The sequence below is a fragment of the Haliotis rubra genome, unplaced genomic scaffold (assembly GCF_003918875.1).
Source record: "Haliotis rubra isolate DU_JTF1 unplaced genomic scaffold, ASM391887v1 Scf369, whole genome shotgun sequence".
In the NCBI taxonomy this organism is placed as follows: Eukaryota; Metazoa; Mollusca; class Gastropoda; order Lepetellida; family Haliotidae; genus Haliotis; species Haliotis rubra.
This window is the reverse complement of record NW_025767045.1, coordinates 456,173-479,371: the sequence shown is the minus strand read 5'-3', so window position 1 is coordinate 479,371 and position 23,199 is coordinate 456,173. Positions and strand designations below refer to the sequence as shown.

Genomic DNA, 23,199 nt, shown 5'->3' with positions numbered 1-23,199 from the left:
GAATCGGTTTGAGACTCCTCTTTGAACACAATTTCAGTCGTATCACAGGGTGTCAGATTGGTGAGTGAGGAAAGCCTGAAGCACTGCATGTTTATTTGTCAAACCCCATAAGCACTGCAGACTCATCTAGGAACAATCAGCCTGAACTACAATTTAGACCACAATTACAGGTTCCATGCATACCTAAGGGACACAACTCTGCACAGTTAAGACCTGTCCTTCAACAGCAAGTAGAGCCGTACACAATGGAATGTCACGGCCTATTGTTTGTATGCTTTAACCACAAGGATACCCCGCCGCCCCAAAAATGAGTGAGTGAGTTTATTTTTACACCGCACTCAGCAATATTCCAGCTATATGGTCACGGTCTGCAAATAATCGAGTCTGCACCAGTCAATCCAGTGATCAACAGCATGAGCATTGATCTACTCAACTGTGATACGAATCGTCAGCTCTTACAACAAGCATGGGTTACTGAAGATCAATTCTAACCCGAATCTTCACGGGTAGCCAAATATTTTTGCTTACTTGTCGGTGCTTGTCCAGGATTGTGCCGAAGAATCTGTAGGTGTCTGGGAATCCCTGAGACCGGGCACACTCGCGTACGCTGACCACACGATGCTGCTCGGGGTGAAGCACACAACCCTGGGACAATGACAAGACAGGAAGAAATCAGCATCCATGCAACAACAGTCCAACAGACAGAGAAAATAGAATACACAAAATATTACAACTGTTACATAATTTGTTTAGATATTTGGGTTGTCACGAATCGGTTCGGTTCATCGAAAATCGAATCGATAGATGTATGATTCGATCTCGATTTCAAATGCATCCATTTCGTTTCAATTCATAAAGTACTTTCTTTCTAATACAGTTTATTTCACCTGAAATCTTAAGAAATTATGTTGAAAATTCGCTGCTACAAGTGTGGCCAGTGAGAGGGTATTCTCCACTGCCAGAGACATTGTAAGTGTCCAGAGGGCATGTCTTTCAAGTAAAAATTCCTTGCAAAGAACATGATCATTCCAAATGACTTACAGTGACATTACAGTCAAATTTGACTTTGTCCCCAGCTTCGGTGAATCGAATCGAAATTAATCGAATCGAACGAATGGAATCGATAATCATATCGAATCGAAGTGAGAGTGAATCGTGACACCCCTATTAGATATGTTGTCAATTAGGATGTGTAGCCAAGATATCTGATGGTCTTTTGCAGTGTAGGAATTCATTTCTCCATGTTACATATCCAAATATCGCCCCATAACATTTTCTCAATTCTGTATCTTATAAATATTTATCAGTTTTATTTGGCTTTCATGTTTTACTTCAGTTGCAATGCCTGCTGAAGGTGTGTTCTCCCAATAAAACATGTAACAATAGAGATCATTATGACTTTGGGTTTTTTCTGTATTTTTTAACTCGTATCGTACAACATGCACGACTCAGCAAAATGGTATCACCTAGTGAAGTAGCGCCGACTCTAATATCATAGGAGTATATATTTAGCACTCACTTATAAAACAAAACAAAGAAAACGCAGAAATCAGCATAGATTTGTAACTATATTATCAGTTTTTCCTCTCTGGTGAAAAATATCAATCCTATTTCTTCAGTCTGTCTCTAACTTGTCAACACAAATAAAGGGACATCACTCTGAGGTGGACACAGATCTAAGTGATTTGATTGTTCAACAGCCTTTGGCGTGGAGTAGGAATCAGGACAAATCTAATGTCTTGCAACTAGCTGCATGTGATTTATAATCGTTGTTTCTGACATTGCAGCTGTGCAGAATGCCACAAGTTGTTACAACAAATTGCCTTTTCAAGAAATATTGCCGGAGTTCCAGGGCCAATGCTCGAGATAAGATTTAGCTCATGTGGGTACTGTACCCACTGTATTTTTTGGGAGTGGGTATTATGAATGTTGAGTGGGTATTTCATTTCCATTACCCACTGCTTTCAAATATGTGCGCATTTCAGTCATTATGTCATTGAGTAAGTTTACTAAGCAGGTATGTTCTGCCTTATGTCATACCTAATCAAAACCAACTTAAATATAATGGAAATGATTTCATGAAAAATCACTCATCCTATACTGAGAGTACAACACTTGTCCTATACTAACAGTACAACTTGACAGCAATCAATGTCTTTTTCATTACGCAAGCGATTTTTATAAATATATTCCGTACGCATTTGTTTTAAACTTTTTGCATATCTAACATCATAAATGCGTAATTGGTACGCAAAAATTATTTTTCAATGCGTAATTTTCTATGTGTATTTTACCCGGATACGCAGCTTATCTGGGCCTCTGCCAGGGCTATTCAAGCTAAGTTTGCATTCAAGATGCTTTACATTCAGCATGTGCACCATGACATTTACTGTTTGCACAACACTCACCTGTTTGCCCATAGGCTCTGGGTTGGTGACGGTCGTACTGAAGAATCCATCCCACTCCAGACGCCCGTACAGCCCAGACCAGTTGTTGTGTCGGTTGCCAGTGTGGGGCAGACACCATGGGATGAGGGTATTGAATTGGCGGTCCATGGAGTCGCAAGGCATCTTCCCTTCTGCACAGGTGCACACACCCCGCAACATTCCCTTCGGACCCTTGCCGTTCCGCTTGTCATGGTGGCTGTACAGACTGCAAAGAAGAGGTTGCTGTTGTACTGCATACCGAGTGAGTGAGTGAGTGAAATGTGGAGGGAAAGCCCAGTGTCCATTATCTTGGCTGTACAATCTGAAAATATGATTGTTTCTTTTCTGTTCTACTTCACAGCCAGTGTGATATTTTTGTCTGCAGGGAAAAAACAGTATATATCATTCAGGCTGTACAATAAGAATAAGATTATTTTTCTGATGACTGAAATCATAAGTAACGATCCTCACAAGGCAATCCTGAACACAAGTTTAACGTCTTCCGCACATCCAACATCAACCTTACAGTTTCTTAGTCTTGGTCCCATCTGATAGCCTGACTTCCAGATTGGGTAGATCCCGCCAGTCGGATCCTGGCGCCAGAGGGATGTGCTGCATGCGGGCGTGGACTAGTGCACTCATCTCCTTACACACGTGGTCACGCAGAATTGGCTGGTGCTGCTTGCCACGGATCTAAAACATCAAACAACATTCAGGTAATACTTGCAGTTCTTTTTGACATGTTGTGAACAATGTTTAGCTCTCATGAGTGAGTGAGTTTAGTTTTACGCCACACTCAGCAATATTCCACTATATAGGTGGTGGTCTGTAAATAATTGAGTCTGGACCACAATCCAGTGATCAACAGCATGAGCATTGATCTGCGCAATTGGTAACTGATGACGTGTGTCAACCATGTCAGCGAGCCTAACCACCCGATCCCATTAGTCACCTCTTACGACAAGCATAGGTTACTGAAGATCAATGTTCTAACACGACCATCACGGGTATTAGCTCTCATGAGAAAGGTCAAGTGACAGTCAAGAGTTGCACGTGGGGTTGGTGAGACAAGTTTATCAGGGAAATAGAGGGACAAAAAAGAGGAGAAAATGTTGACAGGAATGAAAAGGCGTACCCAAGACTACATTGTGTAATGCCAACAATTCATAAGACACTTTTGTCTGATCACACTGCACGATTATCACAAGGATGATGCTTGTATTATTTAGCTTCCCCAGTAAAAATCTGAAAGTACCATTTTCTGGAAGTGTGTTTGTGGGTCTCCCTTGTAGCTGATCTCCTCGGCCTTGGCTCCGTTCCGGATCTCTGGGAGGTCAGACATGGTGTCCTTCACAGTGATTGTGCGGAATGGTGTTGACGTTATTCGGGTGATGTTCGAGTTAAACTGCAAAACAAAAAATATGAAGGTCAAGGTCATGAATAGCACACAGGACAGGGTTACTTTCATGAACATATCTGAAAAATGCACATTTGTGTTTGTTGCATAACCTCAAACTCAGTGATCTTACTAAACAACTATGTGATGACAGCCTGAAATAAATAAAATCAAATCAATAAATAAATAAATAAAACAGTAGGTAAGTAAATGAGTGAGTGAGTGAATGAATGAATTCCAATTCTACATAGCTGCCAAAATTACTGCTTGCTCCACAGCCATGCACTTGCGCTGCTTACTTCTGATGCAAGATAAACTCAAGTTACCTTCTTGTCGTCCACTGCCACAGACAGCTGCATGGCTCTTCTACTGAAGGTGTGGAGAGGCTCGGGGTAGAAGGGTAGTTTCTCTCCAGGAGCAGCGGCCAGGATGATTGCTCTGTGCAGGCAAACACATTTTTAAAAATCATGTCAATTTTAGGACTGGCTAATCAAGAGATAATTTACTCACGCAAAACACAAAGTTAGGACTTTATTAATGGGCTGCTTCTAAATCATGTTCAGGGCGATGTTTCGTTAGTAATCAATTCATGAAAATGTCACCACAAATCAGTGATGTAAAACAACTGGGGGAAAACAAGAAATGTGCTTTCAACCCATGTAGGGAATTGAACCTGGGTCTTCTGCATGACAAGAGAATGCTTTTACCACTAGGCTACCCCACTACCCCATTTCACCATCAACATAGTGCTCCTGTTTACATTCGACAGACATTATTTCTCCTGGATGTGAACCGACCTGCGTCTGGTCTGTGACACGCCATAGCATCCCGCCTGCAGCACGCCGAACGTGCACTGGTACCCCATGCGGACCAGACAGCGTAGCGTTAGTTTCAGCACCATGCTGCGTTTAAAGCTGACAAAGTTCCGAACATTTTCCAGAAGGAAGAACCTTGGGCGATAGTAGTCACAGTAGCTGAGGTAAGACGCAATCAGTGAATTCTAAAAGATAGAAGACATTGTTTAGATTAAAAACACAGGAGTACTATAGACAACCATAAAGAAAAATAATGGTAAATCAATGATAAATTTGCTATAAAAGATTATTTGGATTCATGTGGAAGGAAAGCTTCAGCAATGATATGCATGTGTTTAGAAGTTGTAGCAAAACCATTTTTGTAGAAATACAATAAAATGTTGATAAAGTTTATAAAAATATTCATGAAATGCAATCATTGACACCAACAAGATTGTTTTGTGCAAGCAGTGTGTCAACATTGTAACCAGTATTCTACGACGTTATACCAGTACCAGATGCTGGTATCCAAGGGAGGCAACTCTGAACAGAAGAATCAATTCAGATCAAACAAGACATGCTATCTCAAAGAGACTTATCATTCAAGAATGTTGACATAACTGCAAGTTTCAACCCAAGTGGCAGCATCATACCTTGAACTTTGAGTATTCTCGGGAGTTGAATCGGTTCATTCCGCTAAAGCCCTGACATGGGGGTTCCCCACACAGCAGCTCCACCTCCCCCCTCTGGGGCAGCTTCTGGCCGTGATTGTCACATTTCTCACCCTACAAAGAACATGGTCAAGTTATTACCAGACAAGGAATAACATCACACTTCTCACCCTACAACAAACACCACACTTCTCACCCTACAACAAACACCACACTATTCAACAGATAATGTCACATTTCATCTGTACATTCAGTTCAAAACAGTAAGTGAGTGAGTATGGTTTTACACCGCTTTTAACAATATTCCAGCAATATCACGGCAGAGGACACCAGAAATGGGCTTCACACATTGTACCCATATGGGGAATCAAACCCGGGTCTTTGGCGTGATGAGCAAACGCTTTAACCACTAGGCTACCCCACCGCCCCTCACATTCATACAAGGACCGCCTACCTCCATGACCCACTTAAGCAGCAAGTTGCAGTCCTCTGTGAAGACGGTACAGCCGGGGTTGTTCAGACGGAATGCCTGAGCAGCTGGTTCCTCCTTCTCGATGGCCCATCTTGACTCTGCCATGCCAGCCTGGTGGAAACCCTCAGACAAACCTGGACAACACAGCGAGTGAGTGAGTTGGGTTTTATGCCGCTTCTCGCAACATTCCAGCAGTATCACTGCAGGGGATACTATTAACGGGCATCACACATTGTACCCATGTGGGGAATCGTACCTTCTGTGTGACTAGCAAATGCTCCAACCATGAGGCTACCCCACCACCCCTAATGAATAGAGACAAAGTTTCTGTTATGGAAAACCTCTATGTTGTGTTCTGAAATTGCTGGAAACAATTACCAAACTGGTGAACAATATCTTGAAATTCAACCTACCTCCACAGCCTGCAAACACATCAAGTGTTCGGAGACGATGAACCTGAACTTTTTCTGCCTCCTTTTGATCAGCATCTTCCACAGCAGACTTTCCCTTTGCTTTACCCTTCCCTTTGCCCTTTCCCTGGAACAGATGCAGTGATGATGTTTGATCTGTTTGTATACTGTGTAATAGGGCTGCAATGATTCGGCTGCATTCATCCAAAATCGAATTTGACACCTTAGTTTTGATTTTCAACAACCATTATCACTATTTCGATTTGATATTTGAATACCTATTTATATTATTTCCACTCAGCCAGAACGTAAATTTGACTGCAACACGAGCAGTTTCCAGCTGAAATAAGGCGAAATGTGATTGGTTGAGTGAGTGAGTACTGTTTGACGCCGCTTTTAGCAATATTCCAGCAATATCACAGCAGGGGACACCAGAAATAGGCTTAACACATTATACCCATGTGGGGAATCGAACCTGGGTCTTCGGCTTGACAAGCGAACGCTTTAACCACTAGGCTACCCCACCGCCTAATTATCCAATGGGAATTGTTGTTAGTAGACATCGCCAAGTTGATGATGGATTTCATGCTAAAAAAGCTGACTCGGAGAGTTAAATGAAATCTGATGTTTTTACTGGAATGAAGAATCAAATCAAAAATGATCAAACCCACGGTCCAGTATTGAAAATCGAATCAAATCGAGATCTGGGTGGAGCCCTACATTGCAGCCCTACTGTGTAATGATTATTCAGCTATTATCCATCAATGTTATGACAGATTGTAAATCTGCATCCATTGCATGATGCATTCCACTTCATGTGTCTAGATCAGTTATGTTACCTATAAAAAAAATTGAAATGAGTGCAAACATTTCTGGGTCATGGAAGATTATTTTTCTGAAAGGGCAACAAATCTAGTGAAAAAAAATCTGTCAGACGACACTGCGAAAGACAAATGAGGGCAACAAGCTAGTGATAATTCTCAGACATCACTAGGTTGCATAATTCCACAATGAGGGACAACAATCTAGTCATGGACTTGAGTCAGTGAGGGGAGAATGAGTTGCATACCTTTCCCTTGCCTCCCATCAGTTTGGCTTTTGAAGGTGGCTCCTCAAACATCTTACTCGCACTGTTGTACGACTGAAATATGAAACAAATAACATTTTACTACATCACCCTTGTTCTTTCCAGGTTTCATGCTTGTGAATGGATAAGAATGATGACAATTTTTATGGATATATAACTTCTTTTATTCTGTGAAGGGCGCCGTTTCGACATAGATCCTAATGTCAGTGTCAAGCGTGAATGGATAGTAGCGGCAATTCACAAAATCTGATTCATAGAGCTGGTTATCGTTCACATCATGCAGACCTGTGAAGATCCGGGGTAGAATAGGTGTCAGCAACCCATGCTTGCCACAAAAGCGACTATGCTTGTCGTAAGAGGTGACTAACAGGATCGGGTGGTCAGGCTCGCTGACTTGGATGACACATGTCATCAGTTCCCAATTGCACAGATCGATGCTCATGCTGTTGATCACTGGATTGTTTGGCCCAGACTTGATTATTTACAGACCACCGCCATACAACTGGAATATTGCTGAGTGCGCCGTAAAACTAAACTCCCTCACTCACATCAAGCAGATCAATAATCAGAGCTCAATAATTCATAGTAATTGGAAACGTTATAACAAAACTCGTGGGCAATACCAGGACACAATGAAAACACTGTGCAAACGAGTGAGTGAGTTTAGTTTTACGCAGCTTTTAGCAATATTCCAGCAATATCATGGCGGGGCACACCAGAAATGGGCTTCACACATTGTACCCATGTGGGGAATCGAACCCGGGTTTTCGGCGTGACGAGCAAACGCTTTAACCACTAGGCTACCACATGGCCCCACTGCGCAAACGAAACAGGCACCGATTAATACCACGCTCAAGATGATCAAGGATACTCCCTGTTGGGACATGCAGCAGCACCTGTTATATTGCCATTTTAAGAGTCAGGAAACACCATCAGTTGTTTATGGCTTGATTTAACAAACACAAGAATGAGATACATACTTCTCATGTTTAATTTAATGTGACTTGGACTATGATCACTGGTTTTTTGTTAAAACAGGTCAAACGATTATTTTCATTCCCTTTCACTACAGATAAAGAATAAAACATCTGTTGACTTGTTACGGTAACTGTTATCCAATATTTGTATTTGTTACCGAATATTCATGATATGTATCATATTCAGCTCATACAGGATCCGTTGCAAACCGTACTTCTCCAGCCTGGCCACCCGACACAGTAAGTTGCCTTGTGACCAACAAATGTTGGTTGGTTCAAACATGGAATTCCCACAATTTGAGAGTAGGCAAATATCTGCATTATTTCAGCCATGTTTAGAACAGTGTGTTTGTTGCACTCTTCTACCCAGAGTTCCATGCGGCAAGCCAGCATAGTACCTCTGCCACAGGCTAGAAATATGTGACGATTCATCACATCTTGCACCGTCCATTCAATATCATGTAATATTTCTTAACTCTTTTATTTTTGACGAGTCTACACGCCTAATTAAACATCTTTGATAGAATGGTTTTGTTTCACTGAGAAAACATCCTAAAACATGTAACACTATTTCGATTTGGGTAGCGATCCTTTGTTTACATAGGTTGTACGGCTCCACGTGCTGTCATCGAAGCCGACGGAGAGCAAACGATGCAGCCAGTTTGATATCTAAATATGTACTGTCATAAATCTTACTGTCGCAGTTGTGGAAGAATATACGTGTAACAATGCAAAACATTGTGAAGAGCGCACCGAAAAGCTTGCGTAAGGCCGGTCTCTTCTTATTATGAATATGCGCGTTTGTTTACAAACAAGAGAAGAGTCCGGTCATGTGATATGCAAATTACCTTGTGGCAGTGATGTTATGCTAAGTCATCACTGCGCCGGAGTGTGTGTTTGCTGCTGAACAGCTCCTACCAATACATCAGCAATATCATTTCTGAGCACACGGATGAAGGAGTAACACTGACAAAAGGTGACATGAAAGTTGTTGTGGTCAATTGTTACCAACCATAATGAGGTTCAAAGATTTGTTTTTGAAACATCTTAAACATTACATTGTTAATTGTATTACAGCTCACTTCTTCAAGCATACCTCATGAAAGTAAAATCGATCTGGTCCACTGTCGAAGTAGTCTTCGAGGGAGGAGGTTATGTTGCCTCCATACACAACCTGACATTTCCCCTCTACCAGCTTGAAGTCGACAACTTGATCTAAAACAACACATGATTATCATTAAACTCATGCAACAGCAATACTGCACTCTGCAGGAACATTTGGGCGACAGTCTCCCACAGCTGGAGTGAGTGAGTGAGTGGGCGACAGTCTCCCACAGCTGGAGTGAGTGAGTGAGTGAGTATGATTCTACGCCACTTTTAGCAATATTCCAGCAACATCACGTCAGGGGACACCAGAAATAGGCTTTACACATTGTAACCATGTGGGGAATCGAAAGAGCCAACTGCCCCTTAAACAGAACAAAATGTTTGCCGGGGGAAGACAGACAGACAGACAGACAGACAGTGTACCTTCCTCCGTGTAGTACAGCATGTTGAGGTCACAGTGGTACGTTGCCTGCAATCCTTTGTGTGTGTTTTCTGGCCTGTTTAAATCATAAACATCACAGATTTAGAACAAAACTCACCATCTAAACACTGTAAGATACAAAGTATTGGTTAATTTCTAATAATCGGGAATAAAAATGCTCTTGATAATTTATTTCTTGACAGCAGCATTTGCTCCTTTGACTGATTGATCAGCTTGAGGGGGGGTCAGCTACAAGAACAAACTTGGCCACATGCTATTACAGCTTGTTCAGCTTGACCTGAGCTACTCTACATATGCACGACCCGGGAGGTCAATTGGCACAAATGGCAGGTCGAGTTAACTTCATTAAATAGGGGAGCAGAGAATGTTAAACAGAGACCTTGTCTCGGCTGTTCGGACATGTTGACAATCAACTGACAAAGGTGCACCCCTTCACAATAATAGACCCATCCAGTTGTGACATGGTCACGCGATGCATTAGTATTCACTTGATCAGGTCAAGCTGAACAAGCTGTACAACCAAATATCAGCTCTAATAGTCTTCATGGTAAGTGACAAGCAATGAAGACATTTCTGATGGAAAAATCCTGCAGAAAATGTTGCCATATTGGTTCCCACCTGTACATCTTTGTGACCATGATCTTGATTTCTGAGAGATTGACCAGCTTGCTTCCGGGCGCTTTCTTGCAGAAGATTTGTGTGATGCGGCCTATACGATATGGCTCTGGGCACTGCTCATTGGAGCCCTTGATGTTGATGTAAGACGACTTCCTGTAGGCTTCTGGGTACAACTCCTCGTCAACCTGCAACAATACCAGACCAGTAATCAGTGATGGAGGTGAGTGAAAGTTGTTTTACCAGTCATTTTACATTGTTTCACATGTCCATGGGTTAGTGAGGAAAATTTTGATCAACATCAGTATTTTACATCAGTAAAATTAGTATATTTCCACTGATATCGCAGTTGCGCATTTTGTGATATTTTTTCATAACGAATACGATAAAATCGTATGGGTTGGTATCTCTGAATATCATGGCAAGGGACACCAGAAATGGGCTTCACACATTGTACCCATGCAGGGAATTGAACCCGGGTCTTCGGCGTGACTAGCCAATGCTTTAACCACTAGGCTACCCCACCGCCAACACAAAGTCTTTAGAAAGTAGTCACATGCAACATATATTATACTAGAAAAACAAGTATTAGAATCTGAATTTTCTGGAGAGAGTGTAATCCCAAATCTAACATAGGTAATATCATTTTTTGACATCAGCTTGTCAAATATTGGCCTGGGATGAATATCATGTGGTATTTGTATCACAGCATATTCCCACCGCATCATATTGAACAGGCAGAGTTTCTTGTGGATCACCTTTAATACAACTGATGGGACATTTTAATTTTGCTTTAACACCTTGGTGATGGAGAGTTGTTTTATGCCTCTTCCAGCAATATTCCACCCAAATCACAGCAGGGACACGAGAAATGAGCTTCACACATGGCACCCATGGGGAATCGATCCTGGGTCTTTGCGTGGTGGTGTGTGAACGCTTTAACCACTATGCCACCCCATCGCAAGGTCAGTGTAGGTTTTTAAGATCCGATAGTACGAGGTGGGAGTCCTACCTTGCCCTCTGACTTTGCTTTCTTGACAGGTGCATGTTTGACTTTGAAGTCGAATGCATCAGGCAGAATGTAGCAACAATCTCCAATCTTGTATTCGGTGTCATTCTTCTTCACGCTGTCATAGTACAGACGGTTGACATTTCTGTCCACTGATTCAATCTCATCACCAACTGAAGTGGAGATTCTCTGAAAGAAATAAGTCACTGTTATTTATTTTAAGTATAAATGAGACATAAACAACTATAGACATGATCAGAACGTATGTAATACTAACTCATGTCACGAAACAAGTGTGAGTATACTGTAAACGTACTTATTTTCGCGGAATTGACAGTTTAGACTACATCGCGCGGTCAATTATTCGCACAATCAGTAATTGCCGGAACTGCCAGCTGTCTCTTTGGCCGCCACTAATAGCAATGAAAACAAACAGAGTGGCTTAACCTGTCAGGCGGCGTTTATTGCTTACTCACAGGAAATCCCTATCTGTGCGATATACTAGTACACAGTAATCCGTTTACTCACGGAAGAGATGACAAACACATCAGTCTTATGTTCGAATTCACAACTGATCTGATCTAATTAACTTCTACTGTATATAAAGCTCTTTGTGATTTCAAACAAAGCCGGGTAGTTGTGAATGAGATGATTGAGTGATAAGTGACAACCGCTTCATGATGTACTGGTAAAAATCTTAATGAATAAATAAAATACTGCTGTATTTTTTCTTTCGAAGTCCTTTCATGTGTTTTGTATCAAACCATCTGTCATGTGACCAATTTCCATGGCGCCCACAACACACATTGCTGTTTTCGCTAATTCAGCGATGGGATTTGGCTCATTATTTCATTATGTTTTGGAAATCCATTACAACGACAGTTAAGTAAGATTCTTTATGCTACTATCAGTCGTCATTTTAAGATTAAATTTCTGTCTTCAAACTTGATGTGTTATGGTAACAACTGAACTGGACTGAATGAATGACAGGTTTATTCATTGTGTATAAATTTTCGTGCTAAAATGTTTTGCTGAAAAGCGCGTGAAAATAAAACCCGCGCTTGAAATATTCTTTCAGTAAAATTTTCCGAACGAGAATTCTTAAACAGGTTTTGTAAAATCAGTCAACACACACACAAGTTCTTTAAAGCCATTACTTCTTGAAAATGAACGCTCTTTCAGAAAAATGAACGCCCTTTTAGAAAAATGAATGCCTTTTCAGTAAAATGAATGCATCCCAAATGCTGTTTTATGAAACCAGTTGTTGATCAATTAAAGTCCCTCAATGACAACACTTCTAGTGTGAAGTTATGAGGATATGAACAGTACGTATTCATGAAATCATCTATTTCTATCCAAATGATACAAACAAGGCAGATTTTTAAAGCAATCTGTTGATGAGCCACTGAATCCCGGTGTTGCAGGCCATTTCTTCCCTGGTCTAAACTTCCTGCGGGGAGAATCTGGCCAAGGCCAAACTTTCCCTGGGTAGGCTTTGTGTAAGGATATTCTTACCCTGGGGAAAGTTTGGGCTAGGCTAAACTTTCTCCCCTGTTTGAACCAGGATATTTTATTCTGTTTTCTATGAAAAGTGGGGGGATTCTGGCCCAGCTAGGCTACTTCTTCCCCACCCTTGTTCTTATATCAAAAGGGGAAGATTCTGGCCTAGTTAGGCCACTTCTTCCCCACCCTTGTTCTTATATCAAAAGGGGAAGATTCTGGCCTAGCTAGGCCACTTCTTCCCCACCTTGGCTCTTATATCAAAAGTGGGAGCTTCTGGCCTACCTCGGCCACTACTTCCCCACCCTTGCTTTTATATCAAAAGGGAGAGATTCTGGCCTAGCTAGGCAAACTCTTCCCCACCCTTGCTCTTATAAACCGACAGTAGTTTTGACTTTTATTTTGGTACACATTTTTGCCAAATAGTCAATTTTTGCCTCATGTCACCATAAGATGTAAACAGTCAATTGCACATTTGATGGTTAAATAAGATGTAATATACACAGGTTGCTTGCTCTCTTATCATGCTGTTTATTATCTAATGTTTGTTGTATTTATGTATAAATGTAATGGAACAATATTCACATAAGCTTGTTTACTAATCCATAATCACTTTTGGTGAATGAAATATGATTCAGATATCCATGGGCCAAGTATACCCCTTATCAAACCTTGTCTTTTGAATATAGAATAAGGCAATATAGTGGAATGATGGATGATACAGCATTTGATACAGATATTGTGTTGGGTTGTTGTTGTGTTGATGTTTACGTCTGCTTCCAACTGTTAAGTTGATATAGATGCCATATCTAAAGCAGGGTTCGAAATACTCCATATATTAGTGTGCCATGGCACGGTAAATATTAAAATGGCATGGTTAAAAAATGTTCTCGTGCCCTTATGGCATGCCTAATTTTTGGAAAACATAACTCACCTTTAGTCATTTAATCCCCTAAACAATTTTTTTTTTCTGAATTGGATAAATGCCATACACATTTGAATGCACAAAAAACTATTTCTTTATCTAACAATAAATTTCAAATGATCATCATAATTGTCATTTATTCTAAAAACATGTGGACACACTTGATTTCTGAAAGGCACACCTAAAATATTTGTCTGGTGCCCTAAGGCACACTTAGAAAAAAAGGTATTTCTATCCCTGCAAAGCCATGAGTGAGGGAATAAAATTTTGAATGGCTATGGAAATCCAAGTAAAAACTGGGTATTTTGTAAAATTCCGAACGTAGTAATGATTTTGAGATAGCCAATTTGGAGTAAATGGGGATAAGCAAATTACTGAAACATAAAAATATGTAAATGATAACATAAAACCAGGGTTTTACATAGCTCTTCGAAAATGATAGTCCTGGGGACTCAGGGCATATGTATTCTGAGAGTCCATTTCCAAAATTGGGAGTCCATCAATTTGCATGCAATCATTGATCATGGATGCCTCCCATTCGATAATGATTATGTTATTATATGTGTTACTTTCAATGTCTTTAGAATCATGATTGTAAACAGAATGTTTATATTTTAATATGGGATATCATTACAAACTCAGAAAGTTCTTTCCCAGAAAAAAATTATATTGCGTCCACAAGGACGCACAGGATTTTAGTTTAGGGGTACTTCATCAAATTTCCGTGTCAAATACGCATGAATCACGCGTCCAGTAAAACCCTGATAAAACAATAGTAATGATGCTTGGTTTTGCTTTTAGTCTCACCTTATAAAAGGATATTAAAACTAAATGTGAACCATGTACATGTGATGTATGAAGATGAAGATGACCTGTAAATTGTTAATGGAACTTGACATCAACATGAATATCTTATCAATGTGTTCGAGAGATTGAGAGAGAGAGAGAGAGAGAGAGGAGAGAGAGAGGAGAGAGAGAGGGGAAGGAGAGAGGGGGAGGAAGGAGGAGGAGCCTAGGACAAACTTTCCCTGTTAAAGAAGAAATTTAGCCATGGGAAAAGTTTGGCCAGGGGTTAAACCTGTAAATAATGTGTTACACAGCTGAAGCTGTGATGGTATGTATGAAATTAGACAGACTCTACATGACTATTTTTATGCTTAAGGTATGAATAAACTGAATTACATATAAGATCAATGAGCTTGAAATATTAAAACGCTTCTGTTTGTTGCGGCTCTGAACTCAATCTATGACATTAACCAACATTGGGGGAACATAACGTATTGTTTCATTACCTTATTTTCAGAGGTATTTTAATATTATCCCTGGACACCAAACTCTATGGTTAATGGTTTTCTCATCATAGAAATACAAGTCACATCTAAAAAGTCATAGCATAATTACAGTAACATTTTCATTCCATCTTAGGAATTTATAGCGACAGACTTGGGGGCTGAGTGGGGTTTGGGGTGAGGGAGTTTGGTTCTACACCGCTTTTAGCAGTATTCCAGCAATATCACGGCGGGGGACACCAGAAATGGGCTTCACTCATTGTACCCATGTGGGGATTCGAACCCAGATCTTCGGCGTGACGAGCCAAAGCTATAACCACTAGACTACCCCACCGCCCCTACACCGCTTTTAGAAACAGTCCAGCAATGTCATGGTTGGGGACACCAGAAATCGCCTTTGCACATTGTTCCCATATGGGGATTGAACCCGGGTCTTCAGCGTGACGAGCTACCCCACCGCCCCCTGTGAGAAGGAAACATCAGTACCTTTCTCTGTTCGTCAAGTCGTTTACAGCTCCTGCAGTATTTGAATGAATCTTCGGTTCTTTCATAGACAGGAGGGTCCTCAAATCTCCCCAGGATGGGGTCATACCTTCAACAAAGCAAAGTCCATATGCATCTTTACAAATGCCTGTATAGACCTAAACAAAGGGCTGACATTTATGTCCAAATAAAAAAATCAAGGCTGTATGCAAAACTAGAGGTGAGTTGAACAGTTTCAATTTTCAGAAAATTCTAATGTGAATCTATTAAGGTCTACAGGGTCTTAAATACTATTTAAAATGTTTACTATCAAACTAATAAGATGAGATTGCTAGTCACTTCTAAATATAAATTCAGAAGAAAAAGAAACTGATGTTTAACCATGTGTCTCCGCAGTATATGAAATTCAAACTGAATTCAACTTTTCCATCAGTAATCTAGGTTACTTCAAAGAACATCTGCAATGATATTATGAGCAAATCACACAGTTGGACCATGGAACTTGAAAAGTTGGTTCTTGCAACAAGAAGTCAAATGTAATTTAACCCTGGGCCCCTGGGGATCCAAATAGAAAGACTGTCCTACCACTTCTGGTAGTAGTATGTGTCCTCGTCCATCGTGTTCTTGACCTCTTCTCCTCCCAGCATGGCCCAATCGGAAGGAGCCTCCTGGTGAACTACCTGCACAGACGAGGTCACTTGTTTTACACGTAGGTCACTGACATGACAGTTCGTATCTATATTATTTGTATGGAAACATTGTCAGGCACAAGGACCTACTTATCCCATCACCATTAAGTTAAATCCAGTGACAAGCCTACTGGGGAGTGAGCGAGTTAAGTTTTACGACACATTCAGCAATATTCCAGCTATATGGCAGCGGCCTGTAAATAATTGAGTCTGGACCAGGCAATCCAGTGATCAACAGCATGAGCATGGATCTACGCAACTGGGATACGATGACATGTGTCAACCAAGTCAGCTAGCCTGACCACCAGATCCCGTCAGTCGCTTCTTACAGCAAATGACCGAGAAACAGCTACTGAGCGATACATAAATTTACCTACCATCGTATAAACTGATTACAAAATGGGCTTCGAAATACATAAGAATACGACAAACACAAGCGGTTGGTTTAGGGAAAGAATAAGTTGGTACTCCTGGTAATATCAAAATTGCTGAAATCTTAGCAGTGAACAATATTACTTGATACAAACTGTTTGATGATTTTGGAGTAGAATTTGACTTCACGCATTGAGTCATAATCTTACCTTGACCTTGGTAACTATTACATCAAGGTCAGAGTCATCACATTCGTCTACAACAAACAGCTCCCTGGGTTCTGCAGCCTCCCCGAGCATCGTCTCACTGCTCCGCCTGTCAAAGTGGTTTGCCAATGCTTTAAAAACTTATTTGTTTTTTACTACACTACAACAGACATGAAAGGCACTGAAAATCTCATTCTGGTGAATATTAACTCTCCCAGGAACCAGTGGGTGTGGCATGTCACACAGGGGCCGGCGCATGTCGCACAGGGACCAGAGGGATGCCATGTAACACATAGACCAGTGGGTGTGGCATGTCGCACAGGGACCAGAGGGTTGCCATGTAGCACATAGACTGGTGGGTGTGGCATGTCACACAGGGACCAGAGGGTTGCCATGTAACACATAGACTAGTGGGTGTGGCATGTCACACAGGGACCAGAGGGTTGTCATGTAACACATAGACTAGTGGGTGTGGCATGTCACACAGGGACCAGAGGGTTGTCATGTAACACATAGACTAGTGGGTGTGGCATGTCACACAGGGACCAGTGGGATGCCATGTAACACATAGACTAGTGGGTGTGGCATGTCACACAGGGACCAGAGGGTTGTCATGTAACACATAGACTGGTGGGTGTGGCATGTTACACAGGGACCAGAGGGTTGTCATGTAACACATAGACTGGTGGGTGTGGCATGTCACACAGGGACCAGAGAGGGTTGCCATGTAACACATAGACTAGTGGGTGTGGCATGTCACACAGGGACCAGAGGGTTGTCATGTAACACATAGACTAGTGGGTGTGGCATGTCACACAGGGACCAGAGGGTTGTCATGTAACACATAGACTAGTGGGTGTGGCATGTCACACAGGGACCAGTGGGATGCCATGTAACACATAGACTAGTGGGTGTGGCATGTCACACAGGGACCAGAGGGTTGTCATGTAACACATAGACTGGTGGGTGTGGCATGTTACACAGGGACCAGAGGGATGCCATGTAACACATAGACTGGTGGGTGTGGCATGTCACACAGGGACCAGAGGGTTGCCATGTAACACATAGACTAGTGGGTGTGGCATGTCACACAGGGACCAGTGGGATGCCATGTAACACATAGACTAGTGGGTGTGGCATGTCACACAGGGACCAGAGGGTTGTCATGTAACACATAGACTAGTGGGTGTGGCATGTCACACAGGGACCAGTGGGATGCCATGTAACACATAGACTAGTGGGTGTGGCATGTAACACATAGACTAGTGGGTGTGGCATGTCACACAGGGACCAGAGGGTTGCCATATAACACATAGACTGGTGGGTGTGGCATGTCACACAGGGACCAGAGGGTTGCCATGTAACACATAGACTAGTGGGTGTGGCATGTCACACAGGGACCAGTGGGATGCCATGTAACACATAGACTAGTGGGTGTGGCATGTTACACAGGGACCAGAGGGTTGCCATGTAACACATAGACTAGTGGGTGTGGCATGTCGCACAGGGACCAGAGGGATGCCATGTAACACATAGACTGGTGGGTGTGGCATGTCACTGGGACAAGAGGGTTGCCATGTAACACATAGACTAGTGGGTGTGGCATGTCACACAGGGACCAGAGGGATGCCATGTAACACATAGACTAGTGGGTGTGGCATGACCACTTGATCCTGTTAGTCGCCTCCTACGACAAGCTTGTGTGGCATCTAACACATGACCCAGCAACATGAACCCAGGGATTTACAGGACACGAATTCCTGCATCCAATACGCATAAAAATTGACAATGGATGCAACAAAATTTATTAGAGCATCCACAGGGACTCAGAAAAAGTCCAAATGCTTTTTGTTAAAATTCCAATCAAGTGACAATAAGTTATCACTGAGTTTGTTACTAGCTGGGTTATGGTATTATTTGCAATTTAATTACTGTAACAATGTAATGATCATGATACACAACACAATAACAGTATTAACAAGCATTGTCGCTGACAATCTTAACATGCAGTTTAAGATGCTGAAATCTTCAAAGTGTCGCCGTGACCTTGAAAATTAAGTGAAGGTCACCAAAATTTCCTGGGCCTTGCACCTTCCCCAGATGAAGCTTGGTGTCAAATATGAAGAAAGTCCAGAGAATGGTTCTTGAGATATCTCGCTGACAATCTTAACATGCATTTTAAGATGCTGAAATCTTCAAAGTGTCGCCGTGACCTTGAAAATTAAGGGAAGGTCACTAAAATCGACTGGGCCCTGCGCCTTCCCTAGATAAAGCTTGGTGTTGAATATGAAGAAAATCCAGTGAACGGTTCTTGAGATATCTCGCTGACAAGGGTAAAACGTTAAAGTCCCCTTGTGACCTTGAAATGAAGGTCAAGGTCACCAAACCTGACTGGGACCTTTCTGTTACTGTGATGAACCTAGGTACCAAATATGAAAAGAATCCAGTCAATGGTTCTTAAGATATTCCAATTTGTACGTACGGACGGAGCCTAATACTATATCCCACGCTTCGCGCTATAGTGTCTGGGACCCTCATTTTGTTGTCCAGGACCCGTTAAAATTAAGAGTATGAGTCCCAGGGACCCTCAAACACAGGACTCAAGGTAAAGTCCCTGTGAACCTGTAGTCGTGGTACTCACATGAACCAGTGGGCGTGGTATTTCTTGTCCCCTGACGACGTCTCCCACATGTACTGAACCTGCGAGATGTACATGGGGGTGGTGGGGTCATCTGGCTTCACAGACACAAAATCACCAGTTCGCACCTGGGGGCAACAGGAGAAAAGGGTCCATTATTACACGTTATCTATTCATAGCAATATTTCAATATATAAGCAGACAGCTTCCATGAGGACGCAATTAAACCGAACAAAACTCAGTTTTCAGTAGGACTGTGTATTGCCCCAAATTTTCCGTATTGCGATACACTCTTCTGTACTGCAATATATTTTGAAAGAACAGTTATTGAGATCTGTCCACTTTCTCATATTCTTTTACCTTCAAACTAAATCACAGTATATGTGAGTAACCATTGTGCTTTGTTCATCTTTAAAAGTAAAAGAAGGAAAATCCAGAACATTTTTTAAACTTATTAATGGTAGTTTAAGACTTAAAGAGTCAAAACAAAAATACCTCTACCTGAGACTATAATAAATTAAAATTTCAGCACAAACACAATTTTCTGAACACAAGCACCAGATATAGGAACACATTTAGATAGCCAGAGTGTCAAACAGACTATAAGTATCACTGGTAGTTATTTCAAAAGGATGAACAAGATCAGTTTTATAAGAGTTAAAATAGAACAAAAAAATCTTTCTCAACGTATCGCGATACATAACTGATACCAGTGTATGAAATAAGGCCCATCCAACCGACCGAGACAGGCTAGATTTCTGACAGACGGTCTAAATTTACAGCTAGTCAGCCCGATGGTCTGACAACATTTTTAGATGTTCAATACATCTGAGTAAATTCACCATATCTTGGTGCCTGGGCTGAACACATTTTGAAGTTACCAGCCCTGGTGTCTGGCTGGGGTTTTGGCTTATTTCATACACTGCTGATACCATTTTGTATTGCAGTTTCCTGGTATACTGTGCAGCCCTAGTTGCCAGCTTATTTCTCACAGTTGCAACATACCCTATCTACCTTGTTTACTTGTGAAGTACATTAACCACTTGGGTTTTTATAAGAAGCATTGGGAAGGGTATTCATGTTAGAAAAGACTTCTATCAATGTACAATCATCTTCAAGAAACAGAAAACTATTTTAACTGTGCTGTTATCATTTTAAACAGTGATTCACAAATCCTTGCATTAAATTAATTGTATCAGTCGAGCTCTGAAAAACATCTGACCTCTTCTCCATTTAACAGGAAGCCTGAATAGAACTTCTTGCTTGCGGTATCCTTGATGCAATTTCCAATCCATCTTATTTGTGTCTGAAATAAAATAATATATTAGATGTTGACTGCTTCATTCATACTCCATGCAACATATTACTCAACCCTTAATAGAGATAGTCCGAGTGTCAACATAAGGGCTGAATGAAACTAAATGATTGGATAAGTTGTCAAGAAAATATAACATGATGCTCCAATGGAAAACAGATCATATCTGCTGTATTTGAAGTGAAAATTAACGTAAATGAAGGATACAATTTCACAATTCTCCTCAATGAAATGTCTCTTTCACTTAATTAGTTCAGAAGTAGAGCAATACCAATAGTACAAATATCACGCTGCCATTCAGCTGGAATATTGCAGTGTGCGGCGTTAATCCAACCAACCAACCAACCAATATTACGTTCACATCACAATACCAGCTTGCAGTTTTATCTCAGTAGGCAGATACAAGGGCTGGCAAAAATGATCAGTAAGTGGAAATAACGTTGATAGGAAAATTATTAATGATTATCAATATGACAATTGTGTTATTGATAATACTGCACATTAATTTTCATGAAAGAATCTTATTAACTTGCTCACATAATATACAAAGTTAGGTGTTAATTCATGGGCTGCTTCTACATGATGTTCAGGACACTGTTGAGTTGTGGTGGGTGCCTGTTCCACTCGCCAGTGATGTGAAACATATTTCTTTCAGACTTTTAAGCTCAAACTTACTTCTCTCATATTTTTTGATATATTATCGATATTTAGTTAACGATTATCGGTCTCTATTATCTATACTTATAGCCAGCACCCATTGATACATACTTCATAACGTTAACCGCTGGCATTCCCATGAGCTTTGTCTGTAGGACATGACATTCGTTCCACATACTGACATACTTCATAAACAAATTACCTTCATTTTTGATGATGCTGTCTTGTGCCTTTTGGCTGGACTTGGAGGAACATCCATGGCTTCCTGCAGTAAAACAACATACATAATTGCTGGTTTAGTTACAATGTATTTAAATAATGACATTTATAATGGGTGACTGACTGAGTTTGGTTTTAAGCCGCTTTTAGCAATATTCCAGCAATATCACGGCGGGGGACACCAGAAATGGGCTTCACTCATTGTACCCATGTGGGGATTCGAACCCGGGTCTTCAGCGTGACGAGACAACGCTTAAACCACTAGACTACCCCACCGACCCTATAATGGGTGAATGGTAGGGCTGCGCAATTAACCGGTTCAGACATGGAAACGATATGTATTGCGATACGCTGATAGAAAACCGGTATTTTGACTTGTATTTGGAAACCTTCGAAACACTCAGAAACCTTGATGATTGTGGCAATTGTGGTAATGGTGGTGGGAATGATCGTGGTGAAAATTACATTTAAACATTATCTATATTCTTATTTTGTCATGATTAAAAGTTTTTATTAAAGCTTAATGAAGCATAGTGATTTTGTTGTGTTTTGCTTTATAAATAAAGCGTTAACTTGATCATTAGTGGTTTATTGTTAAAAAAAACCTTCTTGCAATATATTGCAATACATATCGCAATATAAGCTTTTGCATCGATATATATCGCAATATGAAAATTCTCTGCAATACCCACCCCTAGTGAATGGTATTTATAGGGTAAACTGATATATGAAATGTATATATCAACAGATGAACTTGTTGATAATATTCTTCACCTTTCAGATGACAGACCCAGACTTGTGCTGTGGATCATGTGACCGTGCCAGATACAGAGGTTGTATATCAGTTAAATATCACAGACGATGTAGAACACTATGTAACAATTATCTGACTCCAGTTTTAGTCTGTGTGTTTAATATAGCAGTAAAACATATTAGTGTTGGGAATTGGTTAAAATCTCATAATTGATGATTAGTTCGTTATAACAGGTGAATCATTGAAAAATATGTTCGTTTGTGTCATGTATCAAATTCTATCAGAGTTTTGGGGTTTCTTTGGTAAATTGCACAAGATGCCTTTGCAAATTTCAAATCTTTAAAAGATTACCAGTATGTTTAGAACACACATTTCTGGAGTCGTTAAGATAAATTCAATCATGACCCAGAACAAGAAAACACGATCGAGTGCTTGGTGGTTTAATTACTGCGACCAAACTTCAATTATTTCAATTAAACGGACCACCAGTAAAGACTGTCAATGTTTACTGACCTGCTTCACATCATCACCATCTTCAGCATCGTCATCGTCATCAGCTTCACGTACTGCCATGTTGGGGCATCTAAACATACATTTAAATATTAATACATTCGGATACGAGATGAGTGAATGAGTTATAATGAATCTGCTTTTATTAGTATTTGAGTTTGTAAGTGCTACATCTCTGCATAGTTCACTGCAGTGCATTTGTGTTGTTTTATGGAGTATCGTCAGCTGAGCTTATT

At 40.9% G+C, this 23,199-nt stretch overlaps 1 protein-coding gene across 2 annotated transcripts in view; it reads right to left on the bottom strand.

The window, feature by feature from the left end:
• The window catches only part of LOC124285774 (DNA (cytosine-5)-methyltransferase 1-like), a 48,640-nt gene that overhangs the window by 4,005 nt on the left and 21,436 nt on the right, over positions 1 to 23,199 (bottom strand). For both annotated transcript variants that reach the window (XM_046722044.1, XM_046722045.1), the window contains exons 15-35: positions 22,967 to 23,036; positions 21,683 to 21,745; positions 20,731 to 20,814; positions 19,512 to 19,636; positions 16,874 to 16,979; positions 16,189 to 16,283; positions 15,607 to 15,712; positions 11,410 to 11,595; positions 10,401 to 10,585; positions 9,764 to 9,837; positions 9,330 to 9,448; positions 7,239 to 7,310; positions 6,173 to 6,296; positions 5,742 to 5,893; positions 5,270 to 5,401; positions 4,620 to 4,822; positions 4,149 to 4,260; positions 3,682 to 3,831; positions 2,953 to 3,119; positions 2,409 to 2,652; positions 529 to 645 (exon numbers count right to left, since the gene is read on the bottom strand). In XM_046722044.1, the coding sequence (XP_046578000.1) occupies positions 529 to 645; positions 2,409 to 2,652; positions 2,953 to 3,119; positions 3,682 to 3,831; positions 4,149 to 4,260; positions 4,620 to 4,822; positions 5,270 to 5,401; positions 5,742 to 5,893; positions 6,173 to 6,296; positions 7,239 to 7,310; positions 9,330 to 9,448; positions 9,764 to 9,837; positions 10,401 to 10,585; positions 11,410 to 11,595; positions 15,607 to 15,712; positions 16,189 to 16,283; positions 16,874 to 16,979; positions 19,512 to 19,636; positions 20,731 to 20,814; positions 21,683 to 21,745; positions 22,967 to 23,036 (2,686 nt within the window). The remainder of the gene's footprint in view (positions 1 to 528; positions 646 to 2,408; positions 2,653 to 2,952; positions 3,120 to 3,681; positions 3,832 to 4,148; positions 4,261 to 4,619; positions 4,823 to 5,269; positions 5,402 to 5,741; positions 5,894 to 6,172; positions 6,297 to 7,238; positions 7,311 to 9,329; positions 9,449 to 9,763; positions 9,838 to 10,400; positions 10,586 to 11,409; positions 11,596 to 15,606; positions 15,713 to 16,188; positions 16,284 to 16,873; positions 16,980 to 19,511; positions 19,637 to 20,730; positions 20,815 to 21,682; positions 21,746 to 22,966; positions 23,037 to 23,199) is intronic.